This window comes from Cynara cardunculus, assembly GCF_001531365.2.
Source record: "Cynara cardunculus var. scolymus isolate 2C chromosome LG 13, CcrdV1, whole genome shotgun sequence".
Lineage (NCBI taxonomy): Eukaryota > Viridiplantae > Streptophyta > Magnoliopsida > Asterales > Asteraceae > Cynara > Cynara cardunculus.
In genome coordinates this window covers 29,483,776-29,509,516 of record NC_037540.1, presented here as the reverse complement: position 1 = coordinate 29,509,516, position 25,741 = coordinate 29,483,776, and the positions used below count along the sequence as shown (strand labels likewise).

The following is a 25,741-nucleotide window of genomic DNA, read 5'->3' as shown; positions in this document are numbered from 1 at the left end:
TTTACTACATATGGCAAGAGCGGAATAGAAGACTCTTTACTGAGAATCGCCGCACGGCTGTGCAACTTGTAAAGGAAATTAGGAGCAAAATTTAGCAAACTTTCCATTCGTTTGGAAGGAGAGTAGGGTTGAGTGGAGTGGTGGTTTAAATGAAGGGTGAGGTTTTGGTTTGGGGGGCTTTTTGGCGGTTTAAGCTCCTTTTGTTTATTTTTTATAGCATGTTTGTGTCTGTTGGGCTTTGTACTTTTTGGCTCTTTGTGGCTTGGTATGGTGTGGTGACCAAGTCTTTTGCGTTTCAGTCCGGTCGGGTGTGGTTTTATACCTAATCTATGTACTCTTTTTTATTGGTTTATAAAATTTGTCTGGTTTACTTCCAAAAAAAAAAGACCCATTCTTTCTCAATTACTCTCATTAACGTATGATTTGATTAATTATGACCCATTTAGTATCATTATAACTCAATTAGACTCAAATAGAACAATTATCCCATTATACCCATTAAGGTCTGATCAAACTAGATATGACCCAATTAGTCATTTCGAGTCAATTAGACTCCTTATGGAAAAATGGCCCTATTAAACCCATTAGGGTCTAATTAGATTAATGATGATCCATTTAGTGTCATTTTGACCCAAATGACTCGATTAAAAGAAATAGGCTCATATACACTAAGATCACATGGGCCTATTTAGGACCCTTAAGACCCATTCTGCCTCGATTACTCACATTACCATCATGTTTGACTAATTATGACTCATTTAATATCATCTTGTCCCAATTAGAATCCTTTTGAAGAAATGGTCCAATTAAATCCCATTAGGGTCTAATGAAACAAATTATGATTTTAGAACCTGCTAGACAAATATTTACTTTCCACATAAAAATTTCCTTCCTAACCATCAACAAGATGATTGATACATATTTCCTTGTTAAAAATTTCCTTATTTGCCAACAACTTTAACCGGTAAACATTTTGTAAACAGTCCCTTAAGTCTTTACAAAAGTATAAAACAATGTCATTAATGTAACACTCATAATCCAAAACTAGACTGACCAAATAACCACTAAATCAACATAAAATCATGATGGAAGTTATCCACAACATAGAGCTTATAAGGAGTTCATAAGTCTAATTTTCTATCCATATAAAATAGGTTGTTACGATTAATATTTTTGTGAAACTCAATTTAAAGTGAGTTTGAAGTGATGGTGTTGCTGGTCTAAAATCTTGAATTCTCATTGCCAGTTGGTTCAAAAAAGACTCCATAAGTTACCAATTCCATGTCCATACCAACAAACCTTACACAACATTTTACCTGTACACAAATCATTACATACCTACCAATTCCTCAATCCCTGCTGCACCTAATGCCTAACACTATGATCATCCGATATAGTTTCCTCCGAAGATGCATCGCTGTTGATAACGATCACGTCCTCTGGTTTACTAAGAGGACGGTACTCGTGGGGTCCACTGAGTTCCGGTGTACCCTTCCTTCGAGCCAATAGAGGGTCATGGGAATGGGTTGCAACAGATGGCCGTAAATTCACAATTCCCATGGTTCTATTGGAGCCGGAAAAGGGTTGGTTAATCCACTGCATCATTCCTGAATGACCTGTGTATGAAACAGCCGAAGGCATGGCAGCCTGCTCGAAAGGTCCTGAGGATGGGAAGCTAACCGCTTCTTGAAGCCAATGGGGTAAACTCCCCCGACTGGGCCCAGTAGGACCGTTGACCAACAACGACTCCAAGGTTGACCTTCCTCTTTTTTCATAATAGTTTAGATTAAGCGAACTCTGTTTCTGATCGATCCCATTGTTCTGGAAGTTGGATGGTCCAAGGGAGAGTTGCGGTTCTTCAACAAGAATAGGGCTGTAATTCTTGGGAAGTGTGGGTCGAAATCTCTTTGTTTGAGAAGAGGGTTTGGGACTTAAAAGCTTCAACTGTTCTTCCTCCCACCGCTCAGCCAACTCCTGTGGGGACCGCCAGGATGCAAAGTGCAGCCGGTGATCCCTTAGCATGGCCTCCCAATTGCCGATTCTGTGTCTCCTCACACCAATCCAAAGAAAGTCGAGTTCTTCCTCGGACCACATGCTTGGAGGCTCAAAATTGTTGGAAAAACTACTTCGCTTACAGCTAACAGCCCTTGCTTTACTTATAATGTTGTCAAGAATCAACTTGTGTCTCATTAGGGATACTGAGTCAGACGGGTACTGGGCCGCGGTCACATCTTGAATTGATTCTCCGATTTTGGTGTCAAAGTTGGGCCAAGGAGATAAAGAGGTACTGGCACTGTTTCTAGCTTCGGTTGTCAGAGACAAACCGAAAGAAGGTGTAGAACTAGCCGAGCTGCGAAAGTGCAGATGTCTCCCGTTTGATGGTCTATCTTCACGATTCATCAAAGATGATTCTTGCAACGGGTTAAACGGGTTTTTTAGAGGCAACATATCGTTCTCTGTGTCTTCTGGAAAAAGCTGCAATAATTCATAGCCATAAAAAATGAATTTGGACCAACTTTATACACGACGATGAAGGTAAGGGATTACGTACTCTCTGTCCCAAAAACAACGCAACGAGTACTTTTCTAGTAATATTTTATCCAAATTGAACTTTTTACCATCGGCAATCGTTACAAGATATCAGCAACATTAATTTTATCCAGGAATTATTGTCTTAATAAAAGCTTTTAGGTTTTTGATTATTCGGCTATGTTTGGCAAACTAGATGATAAGCTAGTTGTTGCCTGAATAACTAGTCGTGTTTGGTAACAACTAGCTCATAAGTTGGATGGCAATGTAACATGACCTAAAAGAAAACTATAAGGGAGCTTTTAAGTAAAATATAAGAAGCATAATTGGGAAAAAAATGAAAAAGAAAACCCAATAAGCTATAAGAAGTGGTTTTTCAAGAAACTAGTTTATGGCTTACCAAATGGATCTTTTTCAATAAGCTCAAAAAAAAAAGATAGCTTATGGTTGCCAAACATAGCCTTAGTCAAAAGACATTTGTTAAACTATCTGTCAAGTCAAATAGTTACATTCTTTTGGGACAATGGGAGCAATAACTAAGCTGATCAATCAGGTGATCATGTTCAAATGCCATGTACCTGCAAGAAGTTCTTTTTTGAAGTTTGACTTTGACTTATGGAAACCGAAGGTAAGTCAACACCCCCAATGTGGCTGCTGCTAGAGAGTTTCAGAGGAACACAATGCACCTGAGAATATGTGGTCTCCCCAATTCTCTCGTCAAGCAACTCCAGAACCCTGCCGCAAGAAGGAAACTCATGCAAAACTACAGAATGGCTTCTGCTAGTAGAGTCAGTTGAATCTCGATGGGTTTCTGATGCATTATTGTCGGGTTGTACATTAGAGCTTGATTCCAATGTTAAGTTGCAGTCCACCAAACTGCTTGATTCTGACAGATCACAAATAGAATTGGTGGGAACTAATGTTGCTTCTAGAGGATAAAATGAAACCTACTTTCTCATTTTGTTTTATAAAGTTTCAAGAAAAGAACATATTTACTCCCTATGTTCCAGAAACGAGGTACACTTTGACTTTGAGGTTAAACCAATTACTTCTCGAATTCAAATGTATCGATGCGGAACAAATGCAATGACGTCTTCTAAAAGTAGCATTTATTATAAAAGCCAACGTGATCATCTACATCTTTGCAATCGAAAAGATTTAATGGGGTTGTCAAGTTTGGAGATTCTGGGGTTGTTTGCTAAACACTTTCTGCCTCTTACCGGTTATTCTAATATTTCCTCTTACCGGTAAGACAAACTTACCAGGTAAGATATGATGGTCTTTACCAACAATCTTACCCATGCCATTTTCTAACCGAGAATCTTCCTTGGTAAGTGAGGGTGGTGATTTTTACCCGGTTGGGGCTTACCGGGTATGAGACGCTTATACTATGCTATTTTGATGACCGAGAATCTTACCCGGTAAAGTAAGCGCTTACCTAGTTTATGTTGGTAAACGGCTCCTCAGTCTATTTTGACCACAATTCAGTCGTACCTCTTTTTTTGGTCGGATTCTTAGCTTATACCATGTCTTTGTTAAATGTATAGTTCAAGCAAAACCACTAACCAGGTGGAGGCTTTGATAAATCAAAAGAAGCTAGTGAGCCTCCTTCGCCAGTGATAATTTTGGCACTTTCTAGACCATCGCTTGATATGATCAGTGATTCATCTGCTGCAGAAACATGACACGCTGATGCCTCGGGTTGTTTATCTTTAACATCAGATATTGCATCCATTGTTGACTTCCCTGAATAAGCAGCAAAACCTCCATAAAGTCCTCTGCATTATTAGTACAAGACACAGAATTGAAAATTCTTACTTGATGCTGGTTCAGTTACATGTGGGGCGTCCTCCAAAATGCATCTCTTAGTGATCAACATTTCACCAGCTAGTGTCTCACTGCTAAAGTCAGCTAAAAGGAGGAATGAGAACATAAAGTGACATAGATAGCATCTAAAAAAAGAGGAACATTCAGGTAAACGTAAACATACATCTCAAGTTTAGGAACAGAAAGTGAATGGACATCACAAAGATCAACTTCTTCACTGATCTTCTGTCATAAAAAGTAAATACAATCATTAGTTATCCTCCTCTTAAAACAGTTTGGATGAAAGGAAGAATAAAGGCAGAACCTCAACAACTCAAGTACCAAAAAATGCAACAGATTCACAGTGACTATTCTCTGATACTCCCTCCAGCCCGAAAAAAAATGCAAGTTTTTTGACTTGGCACACAGTTTAATAAAATGTTCGACTACTGGTCTAATGCCTAAACTGGCCCTTAATAAGGACAAGTTATAGGAAACTTGTGGACCAAAATTAAAGTAATGCTTATTAACGAACAAAACGAAGAACTTGAATTCAAAACATACCAAAAGAAAAGGTAACTTCGGGACAACCATAAAAGGAAAATTTTGCATTCCTTTTTGGAACATAGGAAGTATCATTGCCCGCGAAACAGTCAAAATCAAGAAAGAAAAAAAAAAGGATTATCATTCTGATAAAGAAACAGCATATGAGTTCTGTCATTAGAAATTCTAACATGCCCACATAGCTCCAATGATGATACAAAATCACATAAGATGGGAAAGCACAATTGAAGTAATAGGAAAAGACACATCTTGAACCAGTTGAAAATTTTCTTCCAGTCTAATGGTCTTCAATCTGCTCTTTTATAATGATTTCTGTGTCCAATTTATTGGATATCCTTTTCCTTCCTTTGGTTTTATTTTATTGTGACTTAATTTACTTAAATCTGTGGATGTAAGAATTAATAACCAGTTAAATAGGAAGCAGAGCAGAAATATCTTAGCTTTTGGATCACAAACTGAGAGTTCGAATATTCGTCAAGAGAGGATAGTAGACACAATATTGACAACAAAAGCTATGAACTTCTTTCTCCGGAAAAAGTAGAAGTTTAATTGATATGGATCTCATTCTTATTATACACTTGGAGGGAGGAAAGATATCTCCACAAAGAGACAATGATACTGCAACTGCAACTTGAAAGTTGAAATACCAAGCCCATGAAAACTTGACAAATTTTGAATACAAACGAAGCACAAACTTGATTGCCCACCCCGATTGAGATGGCAAATGAAACATGAGCCAACTTGAAGACAGCACAGAAACTAAAATTGAAACTTGAAACTACTACTGGAATTGAAATCTTGAAACTTGAACACGGTTTGGTAACACAAATTAATAATTGGTTGCAAGTGTTGGCAGACACGGCAATCTAGATGACGTATCCATAATATTCTTATAGTTCAAATGCATATGGTACAGTGGAAGAGTAGTTGTAAAAGCAATAGTAGGATTAGATGCAAGAATACCCACAATTGAGGATGAATTAGCAGAAAGTCGTTTGAGATGGTTTGCTGTATACAAGATAAGCTTCTCTGCATTAGTACTGAAAATGCACTTGTACCAAGAGAAGAGCGAAGATCACTTGGCTGCGGAAAGAAAATGGATGGGTTTGGTTATGATCTATGCTATTACAGCGGTCAAATCTAAAATTGCGGTCAGGACCGTGATTTGATATAGCAGTTATCGTGATGGTAAAGTGGTCCAAAATTAGCGGCTAATAATTAGAATTATATGTGTGTGTGTGTATATACTGTTGGATTCCCATGAGAAATGCCATTTTCCGTGAGAAGTATGAGAAATGTGACCTTCATATAATATATATGAAAGTACCCTTATATTGTGTGAAGGTGTGTGAAGGTGACGACCTTTGCGGAAATTGGTAAGCATCTAAAACATATGGTACTACAAGACTATTTCACCTCATTTTCATCTTCTTTGTATTCTCTAAAACCGTATTTAAGGTATTTCCACTTTTCTTGTTTTGGAGCTTTAAATATGTAAAGATTATGTTTTTACTCATTTTGGTACTGACTTTTTAGAGTTTATCTAAAGACAGTGTATTGTAGCTTGGTTTTTGGATGATGTACCTTGATTAGCACCTCAAACAAAAATATTGGAACATTCTGGAAGATCTTTTAAGATTAGATTAATACTTGACATTGGCGGCTATAATACACATTTTGTGGTGAATATTTTATTAAGACAACTAAGCTTGTACTATGCAAATCCTTAGAAAATCTAGTGCACTTTTGGTGGGACCCTTTGTATAACCTTCCTAGCACTATAGAAGGAGAGGTTGTGTGTTATTTTAGGGCATTCCGGTTCCATCCTTCTACCCATCTTTGGGTAGAACACATCAATAGTAGTTTCTTTAGTTTGTCTTAGTTCTTTCCATTGATGCATTAAGCTTTTAAAGTCATTTCCTTTGAGCATTTACATTTCCATTTATTTACTTTTCTTGCAATTTACATTATCGTCAACGTTGTGCATTTCTAATATGCTTTCATTTTCAACCATGCTAGGTTAAAACCATAGCATGGGTGTGGGGTGATGTTAAGGCTAAAACCACAGCATGGATGTGGGGTGATGTTAAGGCTAAAACCAAAGTGACCGGGGAAGTTGTTTCTCAATCACAATATGTTTCCAACCATTCATTCAAGATCATATTGTCAAAAGATTCCATAGACAAGCTTGTCCAAGTGTTAACGTGGGTTGGACTTAGGAATAAACCAACATGCCACATCAACTTGAATGATACAGTGGTATGCATGGAAAAGCTACTTAGAATAAAGGCAACTTGTTCATTTGTCTCGACTTAAACCCGAACATAGAAATATGAGAGTTGATATAGGGATAAGTGTTGCCCCAACCTCGAAAGAGTGCCTTAAAAGATGAGGATGGATGAGTTATTACAGCAGTTGATGCTATAGCCTTATTTTGGTGCAACAAAATGAGGCTATAACCTTATTTCCGGCAGGTCTTTGGTTCAAAGTCTTAACTAATCCTCACACTCTTGCTACTTTAGTTACTTGCACACAAGTAGTCTGATCACAATCCACAAATATTTTCTCGAATTCACCATCTGAAGTTACTGTTTGGTTTGACTTCAAATATCTTTGACTTCCTTTTGCTATGGATCGGTACTTGGTATTTTACCATTTTATTACTTGTATAAAGATGACAAAGGATTAAAGTGCATGCTTGTATGGATATTTATCTGTTTTTGTCTTACTGATTTTTATAAATCTTGCAATAAGTTTTTGGCACTGTTGTAGGGGACACGCAAAGCTAAAGATTTTTTTTTTACTACTTAAACTAAAGAGTTCATATTTCTACCACTTTGTTACTTGTTGGTGTGGCGTATGCCGGTGAAAGTTTTCCATGTTTTTAACCACATGTTAGTATTATGGAGAACGTCATGTGTATCATTGTTTCTAGGGATAGAGGAATTATGGACTATATTATTCCTATTTTTTGTCGATTAAATTCAGGGATACTAAGGCCACAAATTGAGACAACTCACTTTGAGCTCAACCCTATTATGTTGCAGACCAATGGCCAAATCAGTGGTTTGATATCTGAAGACCCTCATTCACACTTCAAATATTTTATAGAAATAACTTATTCTTTTCTCATCCCTAGAGTGTTTGATGAAGCTGTAAGGCTCAACTCTGTGCAACCAAATTCCATCATCTCGTGGAATGGTCTTGTAGAGAAACTTTTGAAAAAGTGTTTTCCTCCCACCAGGAATGCTATGTCCAGAAATGAGATATGTTTCTTTAAGTAATTGGACAATGAAGCATTACCTGATGCATGGGAAAGGTACAAAGAGTTGTTGAGAAAATGACCTCATCATAGCATTCCATACAACATTCAGTTAGACATTTTATAATGGTTTAGCTACCATCGCTAAGCAAGTACTCGATGCTACAGTAGGGGTAGATTTCCCAGCTTGTACCAATAATGATGGGTATGACATACTTGAGAAGATCTCAACTAACAACGGATAACGGCAATCCCACATACATTAATATAGAAACAAATACCAGGGTGGGTTACATGAAACAGATGCATATTCTACACTTTCAACACATGAATCTAGAAACTTTTTCTTGCATCGTCTATCCGGTCTCGTACCAAAACTGAGAACATTCCAGACTATGGCTAACATGATTAACATCATGAATGTGTGATGTTGCTACAAACATCAAATCCTACTGTTCATAGTGTAGCATTTTTGCTATGTGGGGAAAGCCATCCATATGAGTAATGTGCATCTAATCTAGAATCACTGAATTCTTTTGAGGTACTTATTCTCAAACTTTGTGCATCTAATCTAGAATCACTAAATTCTTTTGAGGTACTTATTCTCAAACTTATTATGTAGGGTGGATGCAACACCCATCTTTTTCATGGAATAGTCCAACCTTGAGCTAACAGGTTAGTAAACCACAAGGATGCCAAGTTCCTAATAGCAATATCAAAGTGGTTCTCACAACCATCAGCCAAATTTTCACCAACACCATTCAGATCATCCAATTTTTCAAAGTAACCAAACCCAACAATCACTAGACTCAACCACATCATTGGAAGCAATGATGAAGAACTTTATCCATCAAAATCAAGTTGTTACGAGTCGCACACAAGCAGCCTTTAGAAACTTTGAAACCCAAATTGGCAGTTAGCTCATGTGGTAAGAAACATGCCTAGTGGAACCTTGCCTAGCGACACTATAACACTCAGAAGCACAATAAACAACATGTTAAGATAGTAACTTTAAGGAGTGGAAAGGACTAGGTAGTTAATAGTCCTTTGACAAATCATATGATTCCATTTGAAGCCCAACCCAAAAATGAGGCTATAGCACCCTCCCCGGATGCTATTTGCCTACCCAACCTATAGAAGGAGATGTTAACACCACTTATGCCATATCTAATATCTATTATTTCCACTGTGTGTCATTTCAGAACGATGCTACTTGTTTACCTAGTTCTGAAAATGAGGCTATAGCACCAGTCAATCCGTTGGTCAAGAATTCTAAGACCAATCCTCAAGCATCAAACTCCTAAGAGAGAGGTTGTAACTCGTGTTCTAAATTGTCCAGCCTATGTACCCTCCCATCAAACGCAGAAGAATCAAAAGATGGATTGCCATTCAAAAAGTTCCTTAATGTTTTCAAATATTTGCATACTAATATTCCTTTGGTAGAAGTTATAGAGCAAATATCAAGTTATGAAAAATTCGTTAAGGACATTTTGAGTAAGAAGAAAAAGTAGAGTGAATACGAGAATGTTGCCTTGACTGAAGAATGTAGTGCCATCCTTTCTAACAAGATTCCCTCTAAGCTCAATATAAGAAGCTTCACCATTCCTTGTCCAATAGGTGGGAAAGAATAGGCAAAGCCCATTGTGACTTAGGTGAAAGCATCAACCTAATGCCATTGTCTATATTCAACACCTTAGGCTTAGGAGAGGCCAGGCCTACCAAAATCACCCATTAGTTACTAATACGTCCATAGCATATCTTAAAGGAAAGATTGCGGATTTGTTGGTATAAATAACTTGAGGATATTACAAAAGCAAAGTTATGATTCATACTTAAGTTCTATGTATTGATATTCAAGCATCACCGAATTCTATGCAAGAAAGTATCATGTTTTGTTTGATGATACGTTTAGTTACTAATAAATTATATATTTTTGGATTTCAAGTTAGCAACTACAAGGAAAGCATATGATCTTTTGAGCATGAAAAACATGACTTATGAGATACATAATTCACGGTTACATATACCTGATCGTGTTGCATAAGAATTACATCATTCACGAAAGAACGTTGGTTACGGGATTGTCATAACCAGGAATATGGTTCAATGAATTTGATGTTAATGAAAGAAACAAAGCAAACGAGAATAACGGTTGAAACAATCTGGGATTACTTGGATTCTTGGAATTCTTGGTAAGGGGTTGTATTTACATTCCCAAACCTTGACAAGAGGCTTGAAACTACTTACCGGCAAGCTAAACGCTCTAGTTGTTGGTTTTTTGGTTTGGTGCATACATATCATTCATGGCTTTCATCAAATGTGTAAACTAAGCATGATCATAGCGTGAGCTATTGTTTTATGACGCAATGTTGTAATCACCCGACAAATATATTTGCTTAAAAATGTATGTGTATCACAAGTAACAATCGAGATATATGAAGAGAATAGAGTACACAAGAGTGGTCACAAATTGGTATAGTTTTGACAACGATAGGAATCATGGTAGCATAGCGTGTGTATTAGTTTTTTTATGTGCTAGTTGTTGTCGTTATATTACAAGGTTGTTTCCATCTTATGAACAAGTTTCAATATAAGGGAACTTATGTTTTATCATTTCCACAAGTTTTTATTAAATTATTTTCTAGTACGTTTTATGACTATTTTGTAAAGAGAAGTGTGTAACACACCATTTGGGTCCCGGTCTCGAGCCTATAAATGGGGTGTTACACATTCCATCCTTCTTCTACCCATCTCTAGGGTAGAAAACATTAGAAGTAGTTGCTTTAGTTTGTCTTTCAAGTTTTTTCCGTTAATGCATTAAGATTTTAAAGTCATTTCCTTTCAGCATTTATATTTTGATTATTTACTTTTCGTGCAATTTACATTATTGTCAATGCCTTACATTTCTAAATGTTTCCATTTGCAGCCATTAAGAAACTAAAAGAGGAAGATGATCCTTTGATTGTTGAAGATGTGTCTTTAGATGATGAATGGATTGCAAACTCAAATGATGATGAAGACTACGATAATGTATCAATTGAAGTTGGCGATGCAATTGAGAATGAAAGCCACAGTTCGACATCAATGAAGAAGAAGAGTATTAAATTGGATTTGGTAGTGATTATGAATACAATGGTGGAGCTATGCAATTTGATCATGTTTCATGGAATTAGGACTTGTTGAATCAATGAATTTATGTTTTTTAAGACTTGTAAGTACTAATTTTATGACTTCTACAACTTTCATAGTTTAGTATGGGATTATGTTTTACATGTTATGAAATTTATGAATTTTATTTCTTTACAGCCTCAAGGCTTCACCTTGCATTTCTGTACTTTAAAACTTGCATGTGCTCAATGATTTTGAAAGCACAAATTCCCTATCGTGTTCTTTTACTTGATGCTCTATTACTCCTCAACTAGCCCTATGGTTGCATGTGTTACGTGCACTATGTTCACAAAACTAGGATATCTAGGCGTATCTTCGTTGGTTATCCTAGTTTTTCTCAAGGGGTGTAGTAGATGTAATGATCTTCCTCAGGAAGGATATCTTGTACCTATTATGCCACCCCCAAATTCATCCCATGGTATTCCTATTGATTTTGAAGTAAAAAAGAAACATGCACCACTAAACCTATGATATCTTCTTGCTCACCTTTTCTCTACCCATTTTGCCTTTGTTTTAGCTACGGCACGTCCCATAATTGTTAGGCCCTCGCACATCTAGATGGAGGCCGGCTATGCGGTATGCACAAGGAATATCTACTCTTGAGAATGATGGTACTTGAGAATTAGTTGATCCTCCCACCTGAAAGAATCAAGTTGGTTGCAAGTGGGTATAGATAGCCAAACTGAATCCTGACGGCACTCCACACAATTAATACACGATCACACAAAGGTATTTCTTGATGCCAAGGTTTTAAAGAACGAAAACGAGCCTCGAGGCGTTTTCCTATTAGGTACATGAGGCGTAAGCCTCGAAGCTGTCGAGGTGTAAGCCCCAAAAAACCAAGCAATAGATGCATAACCCTTAACAAAACAAACATACTTCCATATATGCACTAGTATGTGTAAGCATACTAGTGCATATATGTACACAGTTACACATGTAGGGTTGGGTTTCGATGAGAAAAAGAGTTAAGGTGAGAAGTGTAAGAAGGGATCTCCACCCTTAGATGCACATTAGGATGAAATGCACCGAGATGAGATGCAATGGATCAATCCCCGTATCAAGCGCGATTCACGGGTGGGTTTGTGATTAAAGGTGATCAAGGGTCCATATCCCTTCCTTACGCTTCTCACCTTAACTCTCCTCACACGATCCTTCGCCTACACATGTGACAGAATACATATATATATATATATATATACCTAAAAGATCGTATTCTTGCCATTCCTATTATCCAGTGCTAGAAGCTTCGCCTAGATATACATGAGGCCAACTGAAAAAAAACAGGTATATACATCAAATAAACTAGGATGAAACATAGGGTTCCCCTATTTATTTGATGAGAAATGCAAAACGATCGCTTATTCCAACTTGACATTTGTCGGCTAGTCTACTATATATATACAAATACATACATACATATATATATATATATGTTTGTCGTAAAAATACTTAAAAAGTTAATCCAAAATTAAAAAACAAAATAAACAAATACAAAAGTTATTAAATATAATATTATATATTAAATATATATACTAAAGGCAGAAAATTAATCAGAATATTAAAAACAACATAAACAAATACAAAGTTAATAAATATAATAATATATTACATATATAACAACGAGATGAAAACGCCTATTAAATAATACTAGTTGTGTACCCGCGCAATGCGGCGAGAGCCATGAATTTTAACGATTTTGAAGTTCCACTGGTTTTATAAGATAAGATTTAACAATGATATATGTTACACTTCGTCTTTACATATTAATACAATTTGAATAAATAAGAGTTATGGTTCCAATTACAGACTATCGATGAAAAAAATTGTATAACAGTTTAAAATCCAATATATTTAAATGACTCCACAAATGTGTTCGATTTACACCAAGAGCAAAGAACCAAGAAACTTGAGTTTAAAGATAAACACTCAAAACCAATAAAGAAAACTACAAATTTAACAGATCATAAGCCATGAAAAGACCAAAAAAGATGAGTTTTAGAATGAAATTTCAACTGTTTACCCTCTTTCTTGTGCAGAAACTCAGATTAAGGTTGAATTAATACATGTGTATATATATATATATATATATATTTCAAAAAAACACAAGAACATATTAATTCAGAACATATTATATAGTGCAATTTGGACAGGCTAACCACAAAATATATAGCATACATATATAAATAAATAACTATAAAATTATAAATCGTAAATATTTAAAAATATTTTTTCACAGTATATATAATATATAATAATATAATTAAGTCAAAAAACTATTCAATATTGGACTCATTTCGAAGGTATTAAAGAGATGATTATAATGGTGTAATTTGTTAAAATAAAAATGTATGTTTTAAACATGTTTTAATTGATATACGATTACGTATATTAATTCGATAAAGGTTTAAAATGAAACATTTAAAAGTAAAGAACGTAAAGTAAATTAATTAACTAATTATAGGGGTACAAAGTGTAAATTTAAAATTATAATTTTAAAAAGATCGGTTGTGAGAGGGTGAGTGTATGTGAGGGGGTGAGTGCATATGAGGAGAGAAGGGGGTGAAAAAGTGTATAAAGGGTATCTTGGTCATTTAGTATTTTAAGACTTTAAGACTTTTGCTAAATTTGTTTTATAAGTTAGTATAGATATACATATATATATATATATATGCATACATATTTTAAAAACCCAAGGCATTGCTATGTGAGAAATCATGAAGGGACTGTGAGGAAAGTGAAGACGATGGAGAGAATGAGTGACGGAGGCAGAACTGGAGAAGAATTGATATCATATGCGAGAGAGAGAGAGAGAGAGAGAGAAGATCGATGGTAGTTTAGAGAGAGAGGGAAATGACCGGTCGGTTTAAAACACATACGCGTTTCAGCCGCCTTCTAAGCCTCAATTGTCGCCTGACGCCCGTCTCACTCAACCAAGGCGTACGTCTCAATTAAGTATTGAGAGGGGACGCCTCAAACTTGTTTCTGGATCGCCTCGTCTCAAGGCGTATGCCTCTTCCGTTTTTTAAAACCATGCTCAATGACACAGAAGTACGTCCTCGACATCTTGAAAAGGTCAATATGCTAACTCCCCTATAGGCCCTAATATTAAGCTTCATCCAAAACACAACATCAAAGATTAGTTGGGGAAATTAAACCATCTAACAATCATCAAGCTTGATATCCTTTTATTGTGAGTTGGAAAGCCTGTTCATGACCTCCCCGCTCACAAATTGTCAGGATTGCATGTTGCAGATACTGAGATATCTCAAGGAGCATACATGCATTAGAAGGTTAGAAGATATTCTAATGCTAGTCATGAAGGATACTCATATAGCAGCACATCAACCATAGGATATTGTGTCCACTTTGGTAGGAATCTCGTAATGTGGAAAAGTAAAAAAAACAAGTTGCGGGCTCTCTTTCTAGCATGTAGTTTGAGTGTAGTGCCATAGCACACAACTTTTAAGCTAACCCGGATACGTCAACTATGTCAAGAGTTGGGTGATACCTCCACTGGTTTAGTGGAAATGCTATCATAAGTTAGCTGCTGTCCATATCTCTAGAGACCAGATATTTTACAAACCCCAAGCACATTGACATATTACATATATTGTCATTTCGTCCGAGAAAAGGTGGTTGGCACTTTCCATGAATCAGCTTCTATTAAACTGGTCCAAGTACATTCAGAAGGTCAACTTGCAGACATCCTGACAAAGTCTCAACATGAATCATACATCAGCCCTAAGCATGACAAGTTGGACATGTTATATATGCTTCACTTGAGGAGTATCAGAAATAGGATATGATCTTTAAGTTAGCTTATAGTCATCTCTTGTACTTTATATAAGGAACATTTGATTATTGAATAAAATCTCCATTAGAAAACACTTCTTGCTTCTGATCAGAGACAAAGCAATATACGAAGTTGGAAAGTTTAGCATTCAGCTGGTATCTTGAGGAACATTCGTAACAAACCCACATAAATGTATCATCTTTCTTCAAACAAGTTGTAAGCAGTTTAATAGATCTATTTAACACTTCTCCAGCAACAATGCATTTTTTAACACTGGTGCGAGCAGTAGAACATCCTACAATATATTTCCCAGTTTTTGTCCCAGTATTAGGTAATATCAATTGTAAAGGTTGAATACTAACTAATGCTTCAGCTCAAGGTCCATGCTGCACAAATAAGGCGAGATAAAAGCCATCAATGACATTGAATAATATCACAAGATCTTACAATCCAATCAACTCCAAGTATTGCACAACACCAAGTGCATTGCTCCAAGAATTGCTAATCTTTCAGTTCACACTTATACAATAATTACAATTCAAAGCAGGAGATATGAACAGATTTATGCATTGTTGCTCTGTAGGCTCTTTATTTGAACATAAATAAAGATCTCAATTGCAAATGGTTTTCATTAACTTCTTTGTTAGACATAAAAAAGAAGCTTGTTGAACAGCCACTGTAAAACATGCTTATTAGGCCAACAAGGAAGCATAAACTCATTTTTCTGGTTATCACCTATATTGTTACAAAATTATTTCCAGTAACTTCCAACAATTTTCAATTAGACTTCAACATCAGATATGGATCTAACTACATGAATAACCTAAACGTAGAAAAGGAAAAATAAACCAAAAAGAACAAAAGGCAGAAATGAAGTGCATTCCAAGTAGAGGTAAAATGGGTATATACCTTTTCTTGACTTGCAGCACAACATATAGGATTGGGATCATTTCCTGTTAAATCTGTTGAAAAATCCATAAGAGAACCATTATCTGTTGTGGGATTACTTCCCTTGGCCGCTACTAAATCACATTTCTCCAGACCAGTTGACCTGTCTTGCATGCCAGTCCCATCCACAGTTTTTTTGTGTCTGGATCTACGACTGAATGTTATCAATGGGAAGCATGGTTTGTTGTCTTTTATTCTGTCTTCGCATGCGTTGCTGGATTTACCCTTTATGAGTGCAGCAACTGCTTCCAAAGCATGTTCGTTGTTGGCCTGTACACTTACATAATGTGAACTGCATCCACAGCATGAAGATGAATGTGAAACAATCTTTGGGTTGCTATCCACATTGGTTTTAACCATCTCAGAAGATAATTTCCCCTTGTCCTTTCTACTGTCAAATTCACAGCCAGACTTCTTATAAGAACATGAAGATGTATGGAGGTGACCAGCCCTATCCTTAGCAGATACACCAGTAGAAAGAGGCTTCTGTATAGAACTCTGTAAGCTGCTTTTATGAGAACTTTGCAACGTCATTGTATGAGGATCAACCTGTCGTTCATCGAATTCTACGATGAATGCCTTTTCGTTTCTACTACTTGATTCTTGAGCTTGCTGAGATAACAGATGATCTTGCCTTTCGACACAATTAGAACATAGCTGTTTTCCCTCGAGATGCTTCAGTGGACAAACAAAATTACGTTAATGAAGACGAAATATGTGATGAACTATGTTAATAAAGATGAATGATGTGATCATTAAGACATGATAAACTGAAGTATATCCATGCCCTTACAACAATAAAACTTACTTCATTGGGAGGAAGCTGACCACGAACATCATAAAAACAATGGCAGTATTCACACTGCACTATACTGCTGCCACCAGCAAATACAGCACACTGATTCAATATGTGCACAAAAGTTCAACAATTAGTTGAGAAGAAATTGGTAATAAGGACATGGTCAGATGGAATGCAAAGATGACTTGATTCTAAAAGCATCAATAACATAATTCAAGCTCCTATAGTTTTCAGATCAATCTGAGACCAACCAGGTTTACAGAAACAGTTATAATTCACAACACTAGAAACTCTTGCTTACCAAACAATCTATCTTCTAATTTTATATCCATTATCATTTTATTTGAACCCTGCCTATGTATTCTCATGTACACTATAGACTATACAAAGCCACAATAAACTAGGAGGATGTGTAAGGTGTTGCAAGCCAACATTAAAACTATCTAGTTCAGCAAACACCAAGTTTTTGAACAACAAAGACAAGAATATGCATGTACATGGGCAACCTTGAGAGAAAACCATTGGGGAGAGGCAGAATAAGTTAGCTGGAAATAAATCTGGAGAACAAAGAATGCGGAGATCACTTGACCAAAACCAAATGGCCCAAATCTCAACTGTCTCCTTTCAGGTTGGACCACTTGCTTAAATTTGGAAAAAAAAAATTGAAGATAGTCAACATTTAATAGGCTAAAATGAATTAACAGTAAACCTTATACCCCCATGCTAATGGTGTATGCTAAAGATGAGATTCATCTAAAATCAAATCATGATTGGGCGAAGGAAGCCAGAGCTCATCAACATGAACAGCATCTCTCCCTCTTCTCTGTTGAAAATGATTGGACTCGAAAAAAGGTGTGCCCAGCCGATACATATTTAAAAGACATTCTTCTCTCCTCCATATGGCCATTGGATTCTATACATGGTCTAATTTACCCACAACCTTTGGCCAGCAACCGCCCTAGCTTCTGCCAATATGGATCTCAGAAAAATATGTCACCGAATAAGAGTAGGGAATTGGAAGGAGGGGGGGGGGATGCTTGTTAACACAATTCAGCACTTAAGTCACTGTCTTATGGTCTGTCCTCTCTCTTCTCTTACATAATCCAAGACTTTGTTAATTTCTTTTGTGCCTGCTACCACGTACTTGGTCTCTGTCAAATGGTCTATCCTTCTCCACCTCCTCCATAATCCAAGAATTTGTTAACTTCATTTGTGTATGGTATCATGTACTATTCTCATCAATTAACACGATTTTATGATTTTATCCCTTATAGCACACAGCCAAACACAATGCCCATCATCATGTATACCTTTGTAAGCTCAACTAATACTAAGCCATAGAGAAGGGGGGCTACTGCCAGATCTTTCACATAGTCCTACCACCACCACCCCCCAAAAAAACTAGTTCTCACAAAAGCATTAGTCCTCTACCAAACATATCTTTAAATTGATCAACATATTACATAATATATCATTTTCCTTCCCAACAGCACCAGATGATTCTTTCTAGAAGTTTATGATGCATTTTGGGAAGATCAAAGAATATCATATTCAGGTCTTTCCTTTCCTATGCCCTTAATCAACTTTCTAATAAATATGTAGTAGTAATGTTCAAAAATGAAAGAAAAAATAATTGTTTCCTCATTTACAAGTCTTTCTAACAACTTTTTAATAAATAGTAGCATTAGCAATGGATCTACTGGAGATATCACCTATAAAGAAAATGAATAGCTAAGGTTTTAAAAAGCAGAATCGGGTCTCGAGGCATTTTTCCTCGGCGAGGTGAGGCGTATGCCTCGAGGCGATCTGAGGCAGAAAGATATATATAATACAATATATATATATATATACTAAATATATACAAAGTAGAAGACTGGAGAAGAAATAAAATATATTTATATATATATATATATAAATATACATTAAATACTCTTCAAAATGGAAAATTGGAGAAACAGGAAATAATATATATATATATATAGATATACGTGATGCTCTTCAAATTTGGAGACCGGCAACGACATTGGAGAAAACAAATGTAAACTACAAGCAACAAGAGAGTAGGAGAAGACGAGCAAGAGAATGGGCTTATTTTATAAAAAGTAAATTCAATGAGTCAATTTTTAAACCCTAATTTCTAACCCCGCCCCCTCCCCCCACCTCAGCACCGCCTCAGACTCGATTTTCCAGCGCCTCGCCTCAAGACGGACGTCTACGCTGTTTAAAACCATGAATAGGAAATGATAAGAGAGAAGTTGCAAGCAAAGCAAGTTTGAACAGTTCCTTATTCAATGTCACAGTGGTTATAACTTGTGACACAAGTTTGGTGCCAACTTGAAACCATTTTCTAAAAGCAAAAAAAAAATTGTAAGAAGTATAAATAAAAGTCAGATCACAATCAATTTTGAAGTGACGATCAAATTAGAAAATCATTAATTACTATTTTAACACCAAAAGGCACAAAAATTGACTTGGTATAAACCAAAGACATATGATTCTACAATTGACCAACCACAAAGCAATGAAAATTTGTCAAAAAATTGTCAATTATAGAAAGTGACCATCACATAGTAAAATCTTTAATATACTCTGTTTAGTATTAAAGCAAACGAAGTAGGTAAAGCCTAGAAAAGTACCAACTGAAGAACCACCATAATTAGAGAGAAATTGGTAAAAGCTCTTACCAACGAATTGATGATAGGCACAATGAAAAGTTGCTAAAAGGAGACGTGTGAGCTTTTGTTGATCTAAGAGGAAGTAGAGAACAGGCTAAAAACTTATTATTCAGAAAAAAAAATGTTAAGGTCTCACTCGTTGAGAAGAAAAAAATGTTTGACTTAGCAATTAGCTCTTGTTCTTTGGTTAACTTTTCGGTTGTAATGTAGTTGAATGGATTCAACTGAAAGGATTTATGAGCTCATTGTATAGAAGTCCAACAGTTTAGATTTTACTCCATCAAGTAGGCCCAAACTTTGAAGTTGTGCCATTGTGTCATGAGAAGGCACCATGCCAAAGTTCGTCACACCATGCCAAAGTTCATCACACCATGCACCTGGCACCTTGCACCATGCTAAATTTCATCATGCTTTTGCAGCATTGGTCGATGGTAAGGGCCATTTTCCCCTATTGTGCCGTCCTACGTGGCAAGGCATCTTCAAAATGCGCGCCACACCTTTCCATCAGTACATGGCTATACTAGCATACTACTACCATAAGAAAAATGGGGACTTCACAGTCACGATATATGATTTCAATGTTTCATAACCATGGGAGTGATTATTTCAGAAGACACCTAATTACAAGTTGTTATGCGCCTTTGGATCCCACAGCCTCTATAGTTTCATGTCATCTCTTTTAATCACCAAGGAACACGGAAAAAAGTAGAAAACTACAAAGACGCTACAATTGTTGAACGGCTAAAAACTTTCAAAATGGACATGCATGACTATGCATACACCCCCTAGTATTCTAGAAACAATATACATATGCATATACACACTTCACGTAAAGCAATGACTATAAATGTAGATAAGAGACAAGAAACAGATGCCTTTGAAGCCAACCACCCAATTATGCTCTTGGGTGACCGTCACTCCTTTCCTTGTTTAGCTTTTAGTGTGGATGTTTGTTGCTTGAATCAAGTTGGCAATAATTATGCCTAATAAGTAGCGACTTCCAAGTTTATTTATTGAGGATGACAAAAACATAGGCTACAGGAAAAGAAAGCCCTTTCAGAAGTCTAGACTGCTAGATCAACTTTCGAGTGAACATGACCCCCCCCCCCCTCACACACACCCCCCAACAGACCCGATGACAAGGTGCACGTTCCAGCAAGAAATAAAGAATTTAATATATGAACGCACCTTTGTTTCTCTTGTTTCTTGGTTACAAGGTAAAAATATTTATGTCTATTATCCTTGAAAGGTGTTCCATTGTTGTCTCGTTCTGGCACGTAAGCTGTTAGACTCAGCAGGAGGGCTATGAATCCTCGAAAAGTAAAATGACTGTATGTTGCAATATCTTTGGATGAATCCTACTATAATACTGTTTCAGCCTCTTCTAGAAGCTATGGTTTGTCGTTGTCAACTTTCTTGATTGTTTGCTTTATCTTTACTGGGTACATCAGCATATGACATTTCAGGTAATCGGGTTACAAGTTTATGTATATGACTATATTCTGGGTTCCAATTTCCCATATGCGATGAAACTGGAGACCTTTGAAATGAAGTATTTTCGTTTTTCCCTCTTGTACTTGCAGACTGATGATATTACCTTGTGTGTTACGTAGAGTTGAGGCCTACCTTAAAGTCCATGCCAAACCCCCAACATACAGCTGATCCCGGAAGAGCAGAGACCACCATGGTGTTCCAGCTTTCTACTTCACTTGGTGCTAACAGCACCACCTCCCCCAACCCATGAAGGAGAGAGCATTGCCCTGAGCTAATGTCTTGGGCTACTCATTTCATGGTTTTGGTACAATCACTACCATACCATAATTATTAGAACATCCATGCACAGGCAAGAAAGCCATCACCTCAAGCAGTCACATGCTATTGACATGTTGTACTAAATCATTTTTCCTTAGGCATACACGCACAAGAAAATCACATGGATCTTCTCTCTTCCAGAAAAATAACTCTACGAAGTTAAAATAAACTTCAAATTAGCATGCCTAACTGGTTTGCATTCTACTCTATACACAATACAATTAATTGATTACATCTCAGAAAAAACAACCGACAAGAAAGCAAGGCACATAAAGAGATAATGATCATGTAACATCAATATCATTGAGGCACATAAGTGTAACATTATATGGATTGCCATTTAGCAACAGTGAGATAAAAATCAAGTTGTTCCTCATCAGACAAATATTAGAGTCCTAAACCATATATCAGCAAACATGCAATAGTGGTAACTTGAACTCAATAAAAGAATTACCTCAGACTCTTTTCTGTCAGATTCATGTTTTAAATCTTCTTCTTCCTTGACTGGTGTTTTCAGTACCTCTAAAGTTTGGTATCCAGGAGCATGACTAGGGCACTCATTTGCAAACCCTAAATCAGGTCTTGAAGAGAGCCGCTTCCTCTTGTATGTTAAGACAACTTTACTACCAATCATTGAAGCTCTTGGAAGTTGCTATTTTAGAAGGCTATCAAGAGGAACAATATGTTAAAAAATGATCTTAATGAAGCATTATGCTGATGAACTCATAAATGCTTCATGCCATAACTGCAAGAAACGCGTTCCTTAAATACAAAAAAGAAAAAAAAATAGTGCTGAACAATCTGATACAATGACAGTGCGCTACATGTGAATTTCCGGCAAAGTAAACTTAAGATAAAATGTAGATGGACTTGAGAAAATAATAGATGCAGTGTTTCTGGTCTTCTTACCAAAAGGGAAAACAAAAATAGTATATAGTCATGGCTTACAAGTTATGCATAATAACAAGATCTGCTTCTTTATTTACAGCAATACCTATCACAATCCTATATTTATATAAACATGAACATCATAACTTAAAGCTCATGTCTCCATTTCTTTAGAATTTTCACTTGTTCATTTGACTACCTAAACAAATACAAAATTCACTCTTCTACTACTTAAGATTTCCCTAACTCCCACATCCTCCTGGTTAACCACCCTACATTTCACCTGCCCCATTGTACCCTACTATCTCGGAGTCTGGGACTAGCTTCATTGCGCTCAACATCCGTCCAGTAAAGTAACAACAGGTTAGTGGAATGAGGGATCAAGAGACAGATAGGGGGAGAATGGCAATCATTGGTGGACCTTCCCCTAAACAAGTCAAGGAGCTCCCAGCATGTTAGCTCATGGAGTCAAGGCATGCCTTAAGAGAAAAACTGACTTTCAGGTGTTAAATCGGTTTGCTCAGTTCTCACCACTCCAAACACACATGTGGCACATGCACATCACTAAGGGAAAAATTACAATGCCTTGCTTACTTCTATTAAAGCATCAGTGTCCCACGTCTATATGACCTTGGTTCCCATGTGAAGTATCACTAAGAGGCCAAAACTAGGCACTCATTCACCAATACAAATGTGTCACATCCATTACAGTAGATGGCTACACCCTACGAAGTTTGTTTGGTTTCATCTTCACTACAATAGTAGGATACAATGCCTAGCAATGCTTGGTACACTACATTTACTCATTTTCATTAGAATAGTTGGATAGAATGCCCTACCAATGCTTGGCATGCTGTCTTTATTTACCCAACCTAGGACAGGGTATATAGGAACTGAAGACGTAACTGATACAAAATTAAAAAGATCAAAATGCAATGATATTATGATAGGAAACCAAGATACCTATGTGCCACAACCAACCCACAGTACTTGTTAAGCACAAAATATTCGAATATGAAGCCTGTGTTGTGTGTACAACTGTAGATAAAAATTTGTGCACATTTATTATCGTCTAAACTTTAAACCTTGTAACTAATATTTTTATGGAGCATTGTCTCTCTTACCTATTTCAAGAAAGACTCGAACTTTTTTACCATATCCTTCAAGATAACCATCAGTGTGGAAACAAATTACAAGTAACTCATTTTGAAAGTATATAATATTTATATAGGGCAACATAAACTCACAACACTTCTCACCTTTTGTGAGACTTGAACCCCTAACCTCTAGAAAGGAGGGGAAGTGGTCACTGGTTACCGCTAGGCCGATGGCCCTTTGGTGCAAATAACTCATTTTATTGGCAATTCAAACCATTCTTTTGCAATAACAACAGCTAAAACCCCTAAAGAACACATCAATTAAGAGTCCTCTGTAAAACAAATCATATTAGCAAAACAAGAACCGAACACTAGTCTAAAAGGGCTAACAAAAAAATACAAGAAACCTGAGCAAAAAGCCTCATTTCTTCTCGTTCAAAAATTCCTAAATGATTAAATCCACCATATCCCCCCCCCCCCCCCTAAAAGCCTCATTACTCTTTCATTCGTCAAACCTAGTCTTTTCAGATTAAAATACTGATATAGGTTTTCGTTGCCTTCGACATCAACAACCATTCCATGTACATAGTCTTTCACAAAAAAAAAGTTCAAAAAATGCGTAGCAAGCCGATAAGTAACCTCCGGGACTTTTCAGAAAAACAAACTGCAGCTTTCAGAAAATTACAAAAAACAAAGTTCGTCCATTTCTCTTCATCCTCGTCAGGTTCTTACCTATCAATGCTAACAAATTAAGCAGAATTCGCAAACTACAAACAATCGGGCTCAACTCCCAAGGCCTCATACTCATGCATACATACATATACATAATCCATAGCCAAAAATATCAAAAACAATGAAAGAATTACACAAATATAAAGCTCAAAACTCACCAAATTTTTTCCAAACTGAACATGAATGTAACTTACGGAAAGCAATTGAAGATAGAGAAACTAGACTTGAAAAAGCTTTGGAACTCTCTCTCTGGAACGTTGGTGGAAGAGTGTGTGTGTGTTTTTTTTCTCTCTCACACACCTCTTTCACTCTTTTTTTTCTGTGAGGGTGGGATGAAGGGGTGGGCCCCTCCGCCTACGAATTGAATTCCATCGCATCTGTGGCACGTGACAGTGTAGGCGTGTGAAGATGTGCGTGTAGCAGACGTGGATGGGGGTGCGCGTGGGTGATGGAAGGAGCTGACTGCTGTCTTAAAAACAAATAACAGCTATTGCATCAACTAGTCATGGCTTAGATTTCGTAAATCTAAATAAAACATTCAAAAATTGGTATGTCTTCTTAAATAATCAATCTTTATGTAAATGATTACATATTTATGTAACGAACGGATTATGTAAAGAACATACGATATTTGTATAAATTTTGTCTAAAATGAGAATTGAAAAAATGATATTGGTACGAGAGATTGGTTATTTTAATTATAGTTTGGTAAAAATAAGCTAACTTATAAGTTAGTTTATTTTTTGAATACATGTTTGTACTGAAACGTTACATTAGATAACTTTTTAGTAGCCTATTGTCATTTTTTATAATTCACATTAATATTAATTATTACTAATCATATATAAATATTTGTAAAATTTAAATATTACTACTATTAATTCTTAATAAATATTATTTAATATAAATTGAAGATTAATTTTAATTATACATTACTAGTTATTACCCGTGCAATGCGGCGGGATGTGAAATTTTGAAAAGATGTATGCGAACATATCGATTACGGATAAAGATACGTATTTAAAATTGTCAGGCCTTACACTATTGATTTATGTTTGCCTTTCCATGACTGCTTCTGTTATTATAAAAAAGCAAAGGTTCATTAGGTCTGTCATCTATACCAACTTGGCAAAACAGTGAAAGATGAATCAACAAATGGTAAGCATCACATTTGGGTCTCACATTTGGGTCGGCAAAAACCAAGTTTATTAAGTATAGAATAATAAAGATGGGATTATACGTCTGCAACAAAATAAACTGAAAGAAGGGATACCAAACAAAAGCGAGAAGAATAATTATGATTTAATACGTTGGTGAAACATATAAGTCAACAGTACTATGGTCCAAATCCATACAACTATCCCGAAAGGCCAACTTCTAATTATATAGGCATACGTAAACTTCGCATAACTATGACTATGTTCCTCCGGTTGAAGAAAATCAAGACATGTGAATTCATTCTTATTTGGTATGTAAACTTACTATTTATCTTATAGTTCACGAAAACATCTAGAACAGGTCTTTATTCATCTTTTCCTCTCCAGCTTCTAGTCTCTTTGATAACAAGTTGAATATTATTTCATCTGAAACTAATTTCACTTGATTCACTATCTCAGCAAGCAAAAAAACATATATATAGAAATAAATTGGAAGGGTAGAAAGAAT

At 36.2% G+C, this 25,741-nt stretch overlaps 1 protein-coding gene and 1 non-coding gene across 4 annotated transcripts; both read right to left on the bottom strand.

The window, feature by feature from the left end:
- Window positions 1–1,226: 1,226 nt before the first annotated feature.
- Window positions 1,227–24,354, bottom strand: LOC112525404 (serine-rich adhesin for platelets-like). Of its 3 annotated transcripts, none has more exons than XM_025135525.1 (9): window positions 24,235–24,354; window positions 21,814–22,024; window positions 16,882–16,971; window positions 16,035–16,748; window positions 4,520–4,581; window positions 4,348–4,430; window positions 4,096–4,275; window positions 3,108–3,415; window positions 1,227–2,475 (listed from the first exon to the last, which is right to left on the bottom strand). In XM_025135525.1, the coding sequence occupies exons 2-9, from the start codon at window positions 21,991–21,993 to the stop codon at window positions 1,366–1,368; spliced, it is 2,727 nt and encodes a 908-aa protein (XP_024991293.1). In that variant the 5' UTR covers window positions 21,994–22,024; window positions 24,235–24,354; the 3' UTR covers window positions 1,227–1,365. The 3 variants fall into 3 exon arrangements, with proteins under 3 accessions (XP_024991293.1, XP_024991294.1, XP_024991295.1); XM_025135526.1 differs by having other exon boundaries at window positions 4,348–4,427; XM_025135527.1 differs by lacking the exon at window positions 16,882–16,971 and having other exon boundaries at window positions 24,235–24,321.
- On the bottom strand, window positions 8,151–8,257 carry LOC112526155. The gene has a single exon (XR_003070492.1). It is a non-coding gene; the product is annotated as a small nucleolar RNA R71 (small nucleolar RNA).
- Window positions 24,355–25,741: the final 1,387 nt, after the last annotated feature.